General features: G+C 42.9%; 1 protein-coding gene across 1 annotated transcript in view; it reads left to right on the top strand.

The window, feature by feature from the left end:
- Positions 1-18,333, top strand: part of SLC7A14 (solute carrier family 7 member 14) — an 80,436-nt gene that overhangs the window by 48,697 nt on the left and 13,406 nt on the right. The window contains exons 3-5 of the mRNA XM_083177778.1: positions 8,556-8,792; positions 12,248-12,465; positions 16,585-16,731. Coding sequence (XP_083033904.1) covers positions 8,556-8,792; positions 12,248-12,465; positions 16,585-16,731 — 602 coding nt within the window. The remainder of the gene's footprint in view (positions 1-8,555; positions 8,793-12,247; positions 12,466-16,584; positions 16,732-18,333) is intronic.

Raw genomic sequence — 18,333 nt, forward strand, 5'->3', positions numbered from 1 at the left:
CAGATTTTGGGGTGCTTTGTATCCTTCATTCCTTGTGAAAATGAAAAATTTTGAGCCAAAACTGCATTTTTCTGTAAAAAATTACATTTTTTTACACAAAAATGCAGATCTGGCTCAAAATTTTTAATTTTCACAAGGAATGAAGGAGACAAAGCACCCTAAAATCTGTGCCCCAATTTCTCCCGAGTACGGCAATGCCTCACATGTGACCAAAAAATACCAGTTGGGTGCATGGCAGGACTCAGAAGGGAAGGAGTGATTTTTGGATTTTGCAGCACAGATTTTGGTGGAATGAATGGTGGGTGCTATGTTGCACCAATACAGTGGAACCCCCCCACAAGTCACCCCATTTTGCAAACTACACCCTTCAGGGAATTCATCAAGGGGTATAGTGTACATTTCAAACCCCCAGGGGTTTCACCAATTTTGATACAACTGAGCTGTGAAAATGAAAAATTATTTTTTTTTATTTTCACTGCCCAGTTGTACCACAATTGGTGAAACCCCTGGGGGTTTGAAATGTACACTATACCCCTAGATGAATTCCCTGAAGGGTGTAGTTTGCAAAATGGGGTCACTTGTGGGGGGGTTCCTAACTTTTAGCATCTTATGGTGCCTAGAAACCTACATGGTGCCTAAAAAATAATCTCATAAAAAAGGGGCTCCAAAATCAAGTAGGTGCTCCTTCTATTATGAAGCCTGTGGTTTGGTCACCGTGCACACTAGGGCCACATATAGGATATTTATGAAAACAAAAGAATTGGGGGAATCAATTTTTAGTCACATTTCTCTAGTAAAATCTACTGTATTCGTTAGAAAAATGTATTAAAATTGAAACTCTGCAAAAAAAATGAAATTTTGAAATTTCACCTACACTTTGTTTTAATTCCTGTGAAACACCTAAAGGGTTAACAAACTTCCAAAATGCTGTTTTGAATACTGTGAGGGGTGCAGTTTTTGAAATGGCATCATTTATGGGGGTGTCTCACATACAAGTCCCTCAAAGTCACATCAGAACTGAACTGGTCCCTAAAAAAATCAGTGTTTGAAATTTTCTTGAAAATTTGAGAATTTGCTATTCATATTTTACGCCTCCTAGTGTCCAAAAAAATGAAAAGGAAGTTGAAATAATGATGGCAACATAAAGTAGACATATGGTCTATGTTAGTTATTAACTATTTTGAGTGGTATGATTATTTGTCTCACAAGCAGAAAATTTAACATTTTGCAAATCGCTAAATTTTCCATTTTTTCACGACATTTTGGTATTTTTCACAAAAAAACACAGACTGTATCGACCCAAATTTACCACTAATTTGAAGTACAATGTGTCACGAAAAAACAATCTCAAAATCACTGGGATAAGTAAAAGCAAAAAAAAGTTATCCCCACTTAAGTGAGACATGTCAGATTTGAAAAAAATGGCTCTGTCAGGAACGCCAAAACTAGCTCTGTCAGGAAGGGGTTAACCAAACTGTGCCCACAAGGCGACTGAATGCAAATGTATTCAACATTGTTATTGCAATAATGCAATAAAGAACTTTGAAGGAAAAAAAACAATAATTTCTTAGGACAAATTACGATATACAGTAAATTCAGGGGAGTCTAGGTTTGGCAGCAGCGTGTTGTCAAGGCTAGTGGTGTTTGCCTCACTATACTCTGGGTTTAGTGGGGCACTGGTAGCAGTGCTGGAGGCATAGCTAGTGGAAGTGTTGGGTGCGTGGCTAGCACCAGTGGTGGGGTGGTAGCTAATTGCTGTGCTGGGGGCGTGGCTACTGGGGCCTCTATATGGTAGAGGCTCTCGGTGTGGTTGCTCACACGAAGTGCTAGGGGCGGAGGGAGTTGGCCCTCTACTGTATTGGCCATACGCATACTCATGGTGTGCTGGGTATGCTGGGGCCTGTGAAGCATGTGGCGGATACATTGGATAATGAGGAGGTGGCATATACCCACGATTAAGTATCCGTTCCAAGAAGGACAATTGTCTGTCCTGCATGTCCTTTAATTGATCCAAGAAAGAGTGCTGCATCTGTCTTTCATTTTCTAAAAACTTCTCCATACGAGCATCCTCATTGGCCTGCATGTCGGAGTCCATTTCACGCAGTTGTTCTATTACTACTGAAGAGAAAGCTCTCGCCGCTTGATCGGAACGGTTTGCTTTTTTCTTCTTTGCCGGCACCTTGTAAACTGCAAATGGGACAAACAAAAATACACTATAAACATTAAATAGCAGAGGTGTTTGCAGCCCTGTGCTTACGGCCCTATCCCACCTGCACACTTGCGGCACTCTGCAACATATACCGTTGATAACTGGGATAAATGTTTTTTTTACTTACTATTTGAACGCAGTTTTGGTGTTTGATGTTCAGTCACTTGCTCCGTTGCTGTTTCGGACCCCTCCTCCGCCATGGACTGTGCGGTGTCAGACAAAGCAGACCTATCAAGTTGACTGCACTCTTCATCGCCATCTTCCGAAATCAGGAGCGGAGAATTTGGGCAGCATGGTGACATTGCCATGGTGGACTGTGTGTCTGGTGGCTCCTGGCTACTCTCCATTGGTGGCTCCTGGCTACTCTCCATCTGGCTGGCCAACGAGGATGACAGTGCCACAGGATTAATCAGAGCTGTGTTGTCAAATGCCCTGCAGCATAGATCGTAATGGACCCACTCGACCCGTGCGGCACCGCTTTTTTTCCTGTTCTGGTCAGAGACCTTGGTGAACTGCCTCTTTAGTACTTTCAATTTGTTAAGCACTTGCTGGTGAGAGCGGTGTATCCCCCTAGACTCCAGCATCTGGGCAATATTTCTGTACAAGATTGCGTCTTTTACGGTACCAGTCACCTGGCGCTTGATTTCCTCCTCTGCCCTAATGAGCAGCAGCTCCTTCACTTCAGCATCAGACCAATTGCTGGCAGCCATAATGAAGTTGTGCTGCGGGATGATTAGCAGTGTCCGCTCGGGCAGCCTGTGGTGCTGGCGGCAGAGAGGAAGGTGGCTGCTGGAGCAGCCTCTGATACAGCAGGGGAAAGTCAGCAGGACAGACATGCAGCACATGTGCACACAACGCTGTCCTCCGTGCTATGTGCGCAGTCTGCGGGGCTCTGAGTGATGACATCACTCATCAGCGCCCCAGCAGCACCAATCAGTGAAGATTTTTACATGCTCAGTCAAATAACCCGGTTAGGGAGCGTTTCCACTACCCTTAAAGCCGGTTGCGAACCGGGTGCTACCCTGATCATGACCTGGGTAGGATTGCCAGGGAATCCAAACCGGGTTATTTGAAAGGGAGCATTTCCACTAGCAGCAAAACCCGGGTAGAAGCGCGTCCCCGTGGAGATTACCGGGTTATTTCTTCTAGTGGAAAAGGGGTATTACAGTATATACTCTACACTCCAGTACAGTGGTGCATAGAGCACTGCATTAGACTCTGGAGCAGGGGATTTGCTTTCTCTGGAATCACAAATCATGCTTTACCATTTGGCAAACTTCACAGTTGTTGCAGTTTTCTTAGGGGAAGAGGGGGTTTATTGAAACGTATCTAGGGTCTTAGGCAAAGGTTACCTCTCCTAACCCCCCGCACACGCACATACACTGGAATGGGATCATTGGATAGACAGCAACTAGGTCAACACCACTAGGTCGACATGCATGAAGATAGACATGACTGAAGGTCGACATGGGTTAGGTCAACATGGGTCATTAGGTCAGCACAATCATTAGGTCGACATGGGGAATGTCGACAGACAAACGGTCGACATGTTTTTTTTTACCCAAATGTTGAAACAGTCGACATGGACACTGAAACGTAGCGCCGCGTCCCCTCGCATGGCTTACCATGCTTCGGGCTCAGTGTCTCGCTACACTCAGCACATTATTTTATTGTCCCACCACGCCCTAGTTGATGGTAGGGCATTAAATACCGCCTGTTGACCTAACCATTTTGGCCTTCAGTCATGTCGACCTACATGCATTTCTACCTCATTCTTGTAGACCTAGTGACCGTATCACCATACACTTAACTGTGAAATATTATTAAATGAATAATAAGTTGACATATTCATACATGTGACCTGTCTGTGCTGGTTCTCACATACACAGTGGAATCTAAACCTAGACTCGGCTTTCAGTTCCACTTTTACAAAAATATTTTTTTTTAGTTTGTATAATCTGATGTATATGTTATTTAAAAAAAAAACCAACAACATACTTTATAACATGAATTAAGCCCTACTGTCGCCATCATAACTACATAGAGTAATTTAAAGGGGATTATAATATAAACAAGGTATTAGAATTTTTCTCACCAAAATCTTTTTAGGCTAATTTAACAAAAACAGTTGCCAGGCCAGCTGGGCAATGCGCACTCAGTGCGGGATTAGTTGCTCTTGCAGTAGGGAATTTTAGTGGGTACTGTAACCATCGGAAATAAGCTATGCTTTTATTTGTGTTTTAGACATAATATATACAGAACAGCATACAGTACTTGCTAATTAGGGTTAGAATTTCATGGTTATGCTCAGGGGGATACTATTGATTTATTCTGCATAGAAAGCCGCGTGCACTTAGCTGTATTGTATCATGTACTGTATTGTTTGAGAAATTCACAACCACCGAAATTCTTCCAATGAAACCTTATCTATGTTACCGCGCCTCCAAGGACACACTGCGTTCATAATGCCAGGAACTGCGTAGGAAGCTAAACACCAAGACATTTGTGATCGTATTCAACTTGTGTCATCACATCTGTTTCTAGGCAACCTCATGCACAATATAAATGTGGAAAATCCCAATTTGTGTCTGGCAACAACAGATTTAATGACTACTAAAGAAGACATTACCACCAGTATTGATCTCACTGGGAGTGAGACTAATTACATTAAAGATCTGAATGATCTAAACCAGACTTCTCTGCTGACTCCTGCTCTCCAACTGCTGTCTTGTAGGACATTCGGTACTTATGTAGTATCTGGACGCCCGATTTTGAAATCGGGTCGATCGCATTGCATCGCATCTGACCAAATCGCATGCGATGCGATGCGATCGACCCGATTTTCCATAGTATTCATTGTAAAAATGGTCTTGTTCATTTCCCTACTATCCAAGTGGGCATGGAGTTGCATATAAACCTGTGGCGAGCGAAGCGAGCCACCGAGCCCGAAGCGTGGCGAGCGCATGCGGATTATTTTGGTGACATGGAATACATTTTAAATAATCTGCGTCCCCTCGCGGGGCTCGCTGCGCTCGCCACGCTTCGGGCTCGGTGGCTCGCTTCAGGTTTATATCCAACTCCATGCCCACTTGGATAGTAGGGAAATGAACAAGACCATTTTTACAATGAATTCTATGGAAAATCGGGTCGATCGCATCGCATGCGATTTGGTTGCATGCGATGCGATTATCGCATCGCATCTGATTGTATGCCTTAAGTTAAGGCATACAATCAAAAAATTGGGCGTCCAGATACTACATAAGTACCGGACATTCTATGACTTGTAGTTCTACAACAGCTGGAAAGATCGATTAAGATTAATTAGTCTTTTTGTTTCATTGATTGTAATTACATGAAATAACAAAGAGCTCTTTAACCAGTGCTATTTTTGAATGAAAATAGGTTCAGGAACTGTTGATGGGGCAGAATTGGGCTCATATGTGGGTGGAGATAACAAAAGGGCAGGGCAATTGTTGCATAAACTTTTTTTTAACACATAATGCCCCAGCCAGTGGTGCAAATCTAAATAAAGCATAGCCAATGCAGCTCCTGATTGGATGACAGCCCGTGACCTCTGATTGGCTCGCAGCCCGGCAGCCAAACAGGAGCCAGCCCACGAGGTCCAATCACAGGCACACTGTGAGGGCAAGGAGAGATGTGCAATGCTCTATCCTCCCCTCCAAAGGGAAGCAGCGGCAGGGTCAGCGGTGGCGGAGGAGACAGACAGCAGGGCAGGCCGCAGAGGTCCCGGAACACTTCCTGATTATGTAATTTTGCAAAAGAGCTTCAGGAATGGCGTTCCGTGGCTTCCGGTTTAAAAATAGCCCTGTCTTTAACTTTACATTCCAATGTTTGGATAAATGCTTCCTAAACAACTCATATTATTTACCCCCATATTTACCCCCAATCTTCAAATGTTATGCTGAAGGCAGTGTTTTGCTAGGGGCAGGTGAAGAGAGAGGAGGGTCTGCATGCCACTTCCATGCGGGCCCAAACCAAAAACCCTCCTCATGCCTGACCTATCTCTTCCCTATTTTGTCGGTAGTTGCTAAAACATAGTGGGAGAAAGGACCTTTCATATCCTGGAGGAGGAGCAAGGCTGTGAGCCTTTAGTAAGCAGGTACTGAGCAAAGCAAAGCGAGCCACCAAGCTCGAAGCATGGCGAGCGAAGCAAGCCCACACAGGTCAATTTGGGCTACCATGTTAGGATCTTGCTCCTCCCCCTATAACGTTATATTCCTTTCTACCATTAGGAAATATAGCTGACCATATATGCTCCTTCCCTTGTCTGACCTATATCCTCCCTCCCATTGTCCAATCCATCCCTATCTTTTCTCCCTCCCCCTGGGCCAGATGCACTTAGCTTCAAAAGTGATAAAATGGAGAGTGATAAACAGCCAGCCAATCAGCTCCTACCGGCCATGTCACAGATTGTGTTTGAAAAATGTCAGGCAGGAGCTGATTGGTTGTTTTTTGTTTATCACTCTATTTTATCACTTCGAAGCTTAGTGCATCTGGCCCCCTGTCTGTTCTATCTCCTCCCACTCCTGCCCAACCTTTATCCTGCCTTCCTGACCTATCTCCTCCCTATATCCTCCTTCCCCCTGCCCAGCCCATCTCTTTCTTATCACTACCATACCTATTTCCTCCTCATCTCCATTTCTCACCCCTATTGTGCTATAATTTACCATTATTGCTTCTGATTTAATACTTACTCCCTGATCACTGTGGTGCAGTTGTGATTTATTTTTGATCCCTGCATTTTTATTGAAGCCTGATGTGCATGTTGTGATTCGCTGTTTATTTCACTGCTTTGAAGTGAACACATACAAGTCTTAAATAAAAAGATACTGTATTAAAATAAATAGTAAGATAAAACATCTAGAAGTTCTACCAAAATATTAGAGTGATATTTATGACAATTGGTACACAATTGTGCACAGGTTAAAAAAAAAAAAGATTTTATTTCTTGCAAATAAAAGCTAGATTTGCTGGAATAGGATGCTGCAGTCTCTGTGCAATCGTCAGCAGTGCACTGTGCTTCATATTGCCCCTTGTAGCAGACAACTGGGAGCTTAAAACCGCAATAAATCAACAATGATTAAGCGGTACATAAACCATCTGTGTCTGTGTCTGTACAAACACAGCCACATTACTGCTAATGAGAAGTCCAATTGTCATGAATTCCTATTATATTATTAAGTATAATCAATCATGATAGGAATTTGCCATTATCATTAACGCCCATTGCCTTATAACTATCATATATTTATGCTTTCTTCTTAAATTAAACTAGGATGGGTCAAAATATTGTTGGAAAATGCAGCGGTTCATCAAGCTGATTGCAATCACTGGATGACCCTCGTCTGACGTACAAGGAGAATTAAATACATTGCATATGCTTTGCACACATTTACAGCAACATCATTTATTACATGCCAAGTTCGCTCTTCCTCTGCACACAGATTAATTTCATTCTAGGCCCAGCTGCCAAGATCCAAATTAGAAAATGAAGATGAGTGGCTCCATACGCAGACTTTGTGGTTTGCATTCATTTCTGTAACACAATAAACCCTAATTGCCCACAATATAGTTATTGCATGTTAGCCTGCAAAAGCTCAGGGCTTACTTTCCGGGCAGAACTGGTAGGAAATCAAGATTTATATGGTTCATAGTTTTATCACTTTATCAGTAGATTGTTTAGGGATTATTGGCATGCACAATGATTCATATACCATCCACACTTAAAGTATTATATTGATTGTGCCACGCATTTCAAAATAACTGTCAAAATATATTTCTGTACTGTTGGGGTAGATGTATGAAGAAGTGATAAGGGAGGAGGATAAGGGAGAAGTGGCCCATGGCAACCAATCAGCTGCTCTGTATTATGCAAATTATAGATGTTACTTCAGTGCTGATTGGTTGCCATGGGCCACTTCTCCTCTGGCTCACTTCTCCCGTGTCACTGCTTCATACATCTACCCCCATTGTCCGTTATGTCTGGTATAATTGGTAGCGCTATCTAACTGTTTTCCAATATGTAAAGTGCAACGGAATATGCTGCGCTATATAAAAAACTGTAAATAAATAAATATGTATAAATGGAAATTACTGAGAGTGAAACCTGCAGACTTTAAGGTACAACACCCTGCCAAATAAAATGGTTCAATCGTCCAATAATTTATTACAAAGCAATAACAGTTATGTTTAAATATGTAATCTTTATTACTATGCAACAAAACAAAAAACATATTACTTTTTTTAGTAACCTTTTAGATTTAAAGTCAACATTTTATATTATGTTTTTAGATGGTGGTTTAATCTATAAATATTTTCTCCACAGGTGTGTGCTATGCAGAATTTGGAGTACGTGTCCCTAAAACCACAGGCTCTGCCTACACATACAGTTATGTGACTGTTGGTGAATTTGTGGCGTTCTTCATTGGATGGAATTTAATCCTAGAGTATCTTATTGGGACAGCAGCTGGAGCAAGTGCCCTCAGTAGCATGTTTGATTCCCTTGCCAATCACACCATCAGCCACTGGTTAATTCAGAGCGTGGGGACTTTAAATGGATTGGGTAATTACTGCAGTTATTTGCAAATGTGTTTGTATAAGAAACTTGATTCAGTTTTACTGTAGATGTTGTATATCAGTGGTTCCCTTTTTTTTATAAACACAACCACAATCAGATGGTTTTGGGGGTATATTTATAATATATTTATATTGGTGTGATTTTAAATAATTGGAGATGCTGCCAGTAGCAACCAATAAGATTCCAGCTATCATCTTCTAGAAGGTAAATAATAAGAAGAATGGCATTGGTTGCTATGTGCAATATATTTCTAGGTTTGCCATTTCGATTTGCAAAATCCAACTGACATCAAAGTGTGTATTTAACTTTTAAATAGATTTAAATCTGATCTAAAGCTCCATACTCACTAGAGGATATTGTAAAATATACCGTACATAAAGGGCCTTCTGAACAATATATTTTACAATATCCTCTAGTGTATACACTCCATATTGTTAACAAGACCCTCCCTCATCTCAATATGCTGCACAGCGCCTGTGCAGTAATGTATACGCATGGCTGGATTAGTAACACTTGCTGATGCCGGCAGCGATGGAGCCGGGGCCATGCTGCATTTTACAGCATGGCCCTCTGTGCAATGTCCTTCATCGTCTTGCATATACAGATCCCGGAGGATGTCACTGATGATGTGTGGGAGCGCACCTCATCAGCGACATAGATGGGTATTCTGGTTGATTCGCAAGGCTGCGAATTTGCGGCCTTGCGAGTCCACCAAACCCCGCCTTGCGATCGGTCGTATGCCGGCCCACCATTTGCATGCCCTAGAACGGATGTTTCACATAAACACACATTTGCATGTCAGTGGGAAATTCCCACATCTTTCGATCATCGCAGGCCATTGAAAGATGTGGAAGATGCATGCATGTGTAAGTTTGCTCTGAGCAACCTTACCTACAGTATGCGTGCACGTTCAGGGGGAAGTGGGCGGGCATCTGACACCGGTGATGTCAGCTGCCCACTCTCCGCATGTCCACAAAAGCATAAGAATGCCCTGAAGAATGCCATATGCTAATGGGCCGCCCTCCGCTCGCAAGGATCGGTGCGTGTACCCGGAGAACATTCTGTTTGCCGTTGCCACACGCACCAGGCACATGCGCAGAAATGCGTACATTAAAAACATTGGCCCCATGCGAACAGACCAGAATAAGGTCCATAGTGTGTACACACTGGTAGATATGAAGATTTTGTCATTCTGACCTATGGTACATATTATCATATAGCTCAGTGGTAGCCAACTCCAGTCCTTAAGAGCTACCAACAGTTCACATTTTCCAGACAACCTAGCTGCTGACACATTATAAAAGAATTGGAGATGCTGCCAGTAGCGACCAATAAGATTCCAGCTATCATCTTCTAGAAGGTAAATAATAATAATAAGAATAGTATTGGTTGCTATATGCAACATCTCCACCTCAGTAAACCTGCAACTTTAGTAAATATACCTTTATAAGTAGACCTTTTGACTGTCGACCTAGACCCTGTCGACCTAATGCTTGTGTCGACCTAAACCCATGTCGACTTAAATACATGTCGACCTATCCCCATGTCAACCTAAGCCAGTGGCGTGCGGTGAGGTGAGGCACAGCCTTTCCTGTCATACTAGCGTATATGCCGGTGTTTTGAATTGATAAAGTATGTCAAAAATACAAATAATTTATAAAAAAAATCTTATTTTTATTATTCTAATCATTTTTATAGTCAAAACGCTGGAGTAAAAAGTCTATGGCAGGTGAGGCAGTGCCTCATCTGGCTACCTTTTCTGCACATCTCTTATCAAAACTCAGCGAATCTCCAGCAGTGTAAACTGCTACACATGTGTATAATGCTGGAATGTACCCTATGGCTCATATATTGTGTGCATATCTGGTTCTGGTACTTGCCAGGGACTCTTGAGCCATTTACCTCACCGCACGTCCATGGACCTAATGGTCTTGACCTAAAGCTTGTCCACCAACTTGCTGTAGACCCAATGACCATATCCCGTTACATTTATATACACTGCAGAACACTGCAAAAAATGGCACTTCACTGCAGATACATTATGCCCATATACTGTACACTTCTTGCATTTAGTAATACTTACCACGCTGCCTACTGATTCCTCTAGCTTTATTCTCACAAAAGATCCCAGCACCCTTGACATAATCGGGATTGTGGTATATTGCCTTAAGGTGAGTACACACGGGTGCAATTTCATGTGAAATCGCTGGGAATATGGTCGCTGAGCGCGCTCCCGTGTGCACTGCCTAATGGTCGCTGGTCGCAGGAGCAGCGGCTTTCCCCGGCGATCGCTGTGCCGGGAGGTCAGCGTCGGGGAGATCAGCGTTGATCTCCCCAGCCCCGTGTCGCTGCTCCCTCCCTCCTCCCATCAAAGTGACAGCAGCAGCGTCTGCTGCTGCTGCGCTCCCCCTCCGCCCCGTAGCAGTGTCTCCTTTTCATCGCTGATGAAAAGGAGACACTGAGCAATATGATTGCTGGGGATATATTGCTAGCAATATATCCCCAGCAATCATATTACCCCGTGTGTACACAGCATTACTTAGAAAACACAGGAGATATCTAAAGGTGCGTACACACGGGGGGGAGATATATTGCTAGCAATATATTGCTCAGTTTCTCCTTTTCATCAGCGACCAGAGATGGTCGCTGATGAAAAGGAACCTCTGCTGGGGGAGCCGCAGAGGTAATTAGCTGGTCGCAGGAGCAAGCTCCTGCGACCAGCGATTACAATGGGGCAGAAAACGGGAGCGCGCACCCAGCGATTTATCGCCGGGGCACACTTCCATCACTGGCATTATGGTCGCCTGCGACCATATTCCCAGCGATTATAGCCCCTATCGCCCCCGTGTGTACACAGCATAAGACCTTTAGTCATTAATTGCCAAACATAATTCAGGCTGGATAATGAAAGCATACATCTCATTATCTATAATTTTTCATAGAGCCAGGTCCACTACATTAATAAAATAATGACTCATTGCCCCTCTATGTAATGACTCACAATGTCACTCCAATGTAGTTTCACAGCTTTTCTGAACATCCCTCTCATCAGAAAACTGGTATCACCTGTCACAAAGCGATAGATAAATGTAATAAAAAAGATATAATAGAAGCTGACAAAAGGACAGACATTTCTTTTCTGGCATCAGTGCGTGTTTGCAAATGTGCACATTCTGATGCAGAGGGATGATACATAGGCTGAGGAGAAACAGTGTCTGCACACTGAAGGTCTGAGTCACCAAATGATATTACTCACTGTGGTGACTCATCCTAAGATGCTCTGTGTTGGCAGAACCAACCTTCACTATTTGATCAAATAAGAACCCAGCGTTAAGCAATATGAGGTTCCTTTTCTTACCTCTTGGTTTCCATACATCATAAACGTGTACACACTTCATATTCCTTATGTATTATTTAATCTGCTGTTATCATTCTTTCAGGCAAAGGAGAAGAATCCTATCCCGACCTTCTCGCCCTGGTCATTGCAGTGATTGTGACAATAATTGTGGCCCTGGGTGTAAAGAATTCGGTTGGATTTAATAATGTTCTGAATGTCATTAATTTTGCCGTGTGGATCTTTATTATGATTTCTGGGTTTTTCTTTGTCAATGGGAATAACTGGTCGCACGGGAATTTTCTACCCTATGGATGGTCAGGGGTAGGTGTTTCAAGAGATTTTATTAACTACCTCTTATGCTTATGGTAAAGAGACTAAATACAGTATATTCTAGGCTAAAACAAGTGATTATAGAAACAATGGGGCAGATGTATTAAGCCTGGTCAAGTGATAAAGTTGTGATAAAGTGGAAGGTGATAATGCACCAGCCAATAAACTCCTAACTGTCACAGCTGATTGGCTGGTGTGTAATCACCTTCCATTTTATCACTGGGCTTAATACACCTGCCGCATTGTATCATTTGCATTTGTGTTGTGATCATATGTATGGTCCTATTGTTCAACCTGATCCCAAGCCCCAACGAGCAGGACCCTCTCTCCTTTATTTTTGTCTGCTGCATTTCCCTGCACTTGTGCATCATTATAGCTTTCCTTTTGCGTGTTCTCTAATGCTGTGTACACAGGGGGCGATAGGGGCTGAAATCGCTGGAAATATGGTCGCAGGCGACCATATTGACAGTGATTGGAGTGCGCACCAGCGATAATTCGCCGGGTGTGCGCTCCCATTTTTAGCCCCCTTATGACCAGCTGATTACCTCTGTGGCTCCCCCAGCAGAGGTTCCCTTTCATCAGCGACCATCTCTGGTCGCTGATGAAAAGGAGACACTGAGCAATATATCTCCCCCGTGTGTACGGGGCTTAAGACACTTGTTTCATATATACTGTAGCATACATTCATTATATACAGTATTATGCTAATCTTACATTAATGCTTCTTGAGTGTTCTGTATTTGCTTGTAGTCTGTTTATCTTCCCTTGTTGGTTTATATTGATTTTGTACTAAACTGGGCTCTGAATGTTTAGGTCAGTTGATCAACACCATATGCTCAACATGCACAAGGTCGACATAGACAAAATGTCAACATAAGCAAAAAGTCGATGTGGCTTTGGTTGACACATGAAAAGGTTTATGTGAGTTTTTCATGATATTGCTTAAATTTTTTGGGTACTTATTCATAGTGTACCATCCACGCGGATGGTGGATTAGGACTGGTAAAGTATACAGAGCACAGCAGTAGCAGCACAAGGCACTTGGCCATGCAAAGAACCACAGTACACTAATGGGTGGTCTATGTGCTTATGTGTTGACATTTACACCAAAAAAAGTGAAATACTCACGTCAACCTGTTCATGTGTTGACCTTCTCTGTGCCATCTTTTTGATTGCGTTGGCCTTTTTCTAGTGTTGACCTTATGCATTTTGACCTTTTGGGGTCAACCTACACACTCAACCTAATTATGGTTGACTCCCTGATCCACACCCCAATGCTGTATGTGCCCACTGTGCTGTATGCCCCCACTGTGCTGTATGCCCCCACTGTGCTGTATGCCCCCGCTGTGCTGTATGCCCCCGCTGTGCTGTATGCCCCCACTGTGCTGTATGCCCCCGCTGTGCTGTAGTGCAGAATTTTGTGCTGTCATTTAAACTACAGTATAAGAAAAGTTATAAATACCTATGGATATAGGAATACTAAGTTAAGGCTAAGGGACATTGTGATCTCTGGGAATCCTGGACGATAGCTGGATAGTCCATAGATTGACAGGTACAAAGGTAGATAGAATCAAATGGTCGACATGAACAATGGTCAATAATTTTTTTTTTTTAAGTTTCCATTTTTTCCACATGGATTACGATTGGGAATAGTATTGCTGTCGGCACCTTGTCCAAAGTATGGCAAGCGAAAGTGGCACACTAACTGGGCTTACAATAGTATATGGCAAAAAAAAAAAGATCTGGAGGGAGGGAACACCTCCCAATGGGACTGCCTTGGGTGACTGGTAGGTCAGACTTCCAATAGGAAATCACTGTTCAATGAAGCCAGTGCAGCATCACAGACTGCATGTGGCGATATTTAGACACATTTTCCTGCATTCGCATCTCATTAAATATGTGATTTGTATACTTTTCAATGGGAAAATATCTGGATATATATCTGGAAAAGGCTCTTCCAGCATTACTTAAAATCGCACCTTCAGGATGTGCAATTCGCGGCAAAAACCACAGTTTTTGCCTTTTTTCATTAAATATGCAAATTCGGGGAAAAGTGCGATTTTGGCCGTTTTTTAATTAAAAATAGCACAAATCACACTTTCGCATCTCATTAAATGTCACCCTACAACTTCAAAAGAGTAGCAGTTTGAGATTCCCGTGAGATCCATTGTGGATCTCAAAATTCACGAACCATGAATGCGTAACAAATGCTGCAGGGCTCACGCTGCTACAGTAGCTTGTATATCAGCCAGGACACATCTTTACTTATAATCATAGGCGTGCGCACGGGGGGTGCCAGGGGTGCACAGGCACCTCCTAATGACCCCCCTCACGCTTGCATGCAGTACCATTTTTATGGAATAGGGTGCCCAATGGCAGCGGCGGCTCTGCTCATGCGTCAGAGCTACGCCGCCTGCATGAAGTAGCACTTGCCAGAGCAGGTATTGGCTGCGGCGCACAGTCTGTTTCTCCCCCATATATGCGATGCCTCCTCGAATCTCCGACCCACCACCCGCCCGCCCACACACTTACTTCCTGCGCGGCGCTGCGGCGCAAAGTCTGTTTCCTTGCAGCATGGCCGCGCTGTTATGATACAAGTGCCACCCCGGCACCATCCATGCGGCAGCAACAGGCTTTAACTCAGAATGCAGAGCAGACTCCAGGCAGCAGCAGGTACGGATAGAGATACCAGGAGCCGGAGGTTATCAAAGCATGGGGGAGGGGGAGGTATCATTTAATATATATATATATATATTTAATTAATATATTTTATAAGGTTAGGGGTAGGAAAAGCGAATTACATATAATAGTGTGCGTAGTGGACAAATAGCATGTGTCTCACTTCCGATCTGATCAGACCTGGAGATCATACGTGCTGCACGTACAGTATGATCTCCAGGTTGGACCCCCTACCAGCAGCAGGGAACGGGGATTGCATTTGATACATCACACCTGTTGTATCTAGGGAATTGGGTGGGTATCCACCGCTCTCTGCCTGTCCGCTGCCCCCGCTCTCCACCCAGCACTTATGTGGCATAATATGTAATAGGCATCAAAGCATGTGTTCTAATGTGTAATTGGCATTACAGTGTGTGTTATATTGTGTTATGGGCTTTATGGTGTGTGGCATGATGTGTAATGGGCATAACAGCATGTGGCATAATATGTAATGGGCATTACGGTGTTTGGTATAATGTGTAATAGGCATTACAGAGTGTGGCATAAAGTTTAATGGACATTACAGAGTGTGACCTAATGTGTAATGGGCATGACGATGTAAATTTTTGTTGCACACCTCCGGTGCACCCTGTCTCTGTTTCTACTGTGTATATATGTGTGTGTGTGGGGGGGTGGGTGGAGAGATTCATTTTGCCAATATACATAAATAAGTCGCAATCTGTTTGTATTGCTGCCCAGTAGGCGGTGATAGACACGCCCAGTAGGTAGTGATAGACACGCCCCTCCAATGGTGCACCACCTAATAACAGGGGCTGCGCACGCCTATGCTTATAATATGCTAGAGTACAAAAAACCAACCATCTTAAAAACTTGAAGCTAGACCTGATGAAAGGTATACATGACAATAACATAAATTCAGGTTTATTCCCTCATTCAAATTTTCTTCAAATATATGCCACCTTTTTTTTTTTTTTTAAAGACATTGATAACTTCTCTATTAGACAATAAGATGTATGGAGATGTATGAAGCAGTGATAAGGGAAGAGAAGTGAGCCAGAGGAGAAGTAGCCCATGGCAACCAATCAGCACTGAAGTAACATCTATAATTTGCAAAATATAAAATGATACAGAGCAGCTGATTGGTTGCCATGGGCCACTTCTCCTCTGGCTCACTTCTCCATTATCACTGCTTCATACATCTTCCCCTGTATTTGCCAGCCTCAGTCCTCAGGGCACACTAACAGTACAAGTTTATCTGATATCCATGCTGAAGCACAGGTGGTTAGGTCACCTGTCCTCAGGTGTGGATTTCCTTAAATCCTGAACTGTTGATGTGCCTTGAGTATGTGTTCGGGAAACCCTGGTCTAGATAAACAATAACAAAAATACAATTAGTGTGATTTATTTACACAGTCATCACTTGTATTGCAGGTGCTGAAAGGGGCAGCCACATGTTTCTACGCCTTCATTGGCTTTGACATCATTGCCACCACCGGAGAGGAAGCTAAGAGTCCAAATACCTCTATTCCATATGCTATCACTGCTTCCCTGATTACTTGTCTTGTAGCATATGTGTCTGTAAGTATTACATTCATCTTATTACTCTGTATTCTTGTACAGCCTTTAAAAACAGAAACTGTATGCCCTAATGCCCGGCAGAGAAGTTAGTCATTTATAGAACACTAAAGTTTTCATCAAAGTAAGGCTCATTTACCAAGCATAGAAGTGCAGGTCTGTACTGCTCCTTCATTGGTGTACATGTCTGGTACCTACATGTCTGCCTAGCCCTAGACCATTTCAAGTGAACATCCTCATCGGTTCTAGGGACATCCCTCAAAAAAATCGCTCTGTGCATTTTACGGGTTTACAAACTAAATGTACATTACCGGGAAACTCGGCCTTTTAGGAGTATCCCTTTTATCTACTATAGACATTTTCCTCTGCAATATTGTTTAGCGATGCTTCATTCATATCTTAAATTGTTTGTGATATATAATCTATATAATCTAGTGATTTCCCAACATTTCTGGATACGATTTTTGTCTTTCAACACATTCCCTTAGTATTTCCCTTATTCAATTATTTTTTAGCAGTGCCTTTAGAAGGAAATGCTTTGTGATAATGGGGCAAAATCATACCCATTCTTTTGTCCCCTTCCCTGATGATTGGGGTCTGCACATGCGCAAAAATATGCATGCGCAGCAGGTTTCCAAGACGCCCCCATTATAACGCTGGGCATTTCCCTGCACATGCAGGCATGGCGATGCCTGCTCGGGGGGGGAGGCTGACGTCACATGACATAAGCGCCCACCCCATTTTCGGCGACCTGTGGGCATACTAATAGTCAGTCTAAACTGACTTTTATTTGCAAATTGCAGAAAAATAATTCGATGGTCAGTGACTATCGAATGATTTTTCAGCCGGGAGGCCACATGGGAGAGGATGTGTTAGCGTACACATTCCCCGTGGGGGGGGGGGGGTGTGCATTCTACGAGCGGCGCTACCTGTTTGCTATGCTGCAATTATATGCAGCCTAGCGAACAGCTCTGAATTAGGCCCAATGTTTGACATTCTCACAGAGCCATAGCAGTCATTTTTTTTCCCTTCTTGTTTTTGTAACTGGATATCGATTTTCCATTAAGCTGTGGCTTTATTATGCGGTGGTTATTATTTTTGTTGCCTGGGATACGAAACAAAGCTGTTGTCTGAATACAATATCTGACGCTTATATAAATACATGGTGGAAATGTATAAAGAATTAAAATATATATATATATATATGGCTTTCCTGGACCACATAAATAAATCGGTTTGATACCAATTTATTTATATGCAGCCATCGAGGGGGTTAAACAGCAGGGATTGCAGAAAACAAATAATCCTCGTTTCATTCTTCCCTCCACCATTGGATGAACTTGGTGAAAGTTACCAACGTCACAAAAGATACCTTTATAAGTTCTGCCTTAACACACTTCATTGTGAGTGTTATATGTCTTGTGAAAACCACGTTTAAACCTCTTGTTCGAGTGACACTATAATACATTGATTTCTTCTCTTGATTTTCTCTAATAACGCTTTTTTTTGGTGAGAACCTGAGAAAAAAGAATCATCCTTTCTAGATTTATGGACAGCGCTCTGGATAAACCCACTCCACCCCCCCCCCCCCCAAAAAAAAATAAT

The sequence above is a fragment of the Crinia signifera genome, chromosome 3 (genome assembly GCF_055691185.1).
Source record: "Crinia signifera chromosome 3, ASM5569118v1, whole genome shotgun sequence".
In the NCBI taxonomy this organism is placed as follows: Eukaryota; Metazoa; Chordata; class Amphibia; order Anura; family Myobatrachidae; genus Crinia; species Crinia signifera.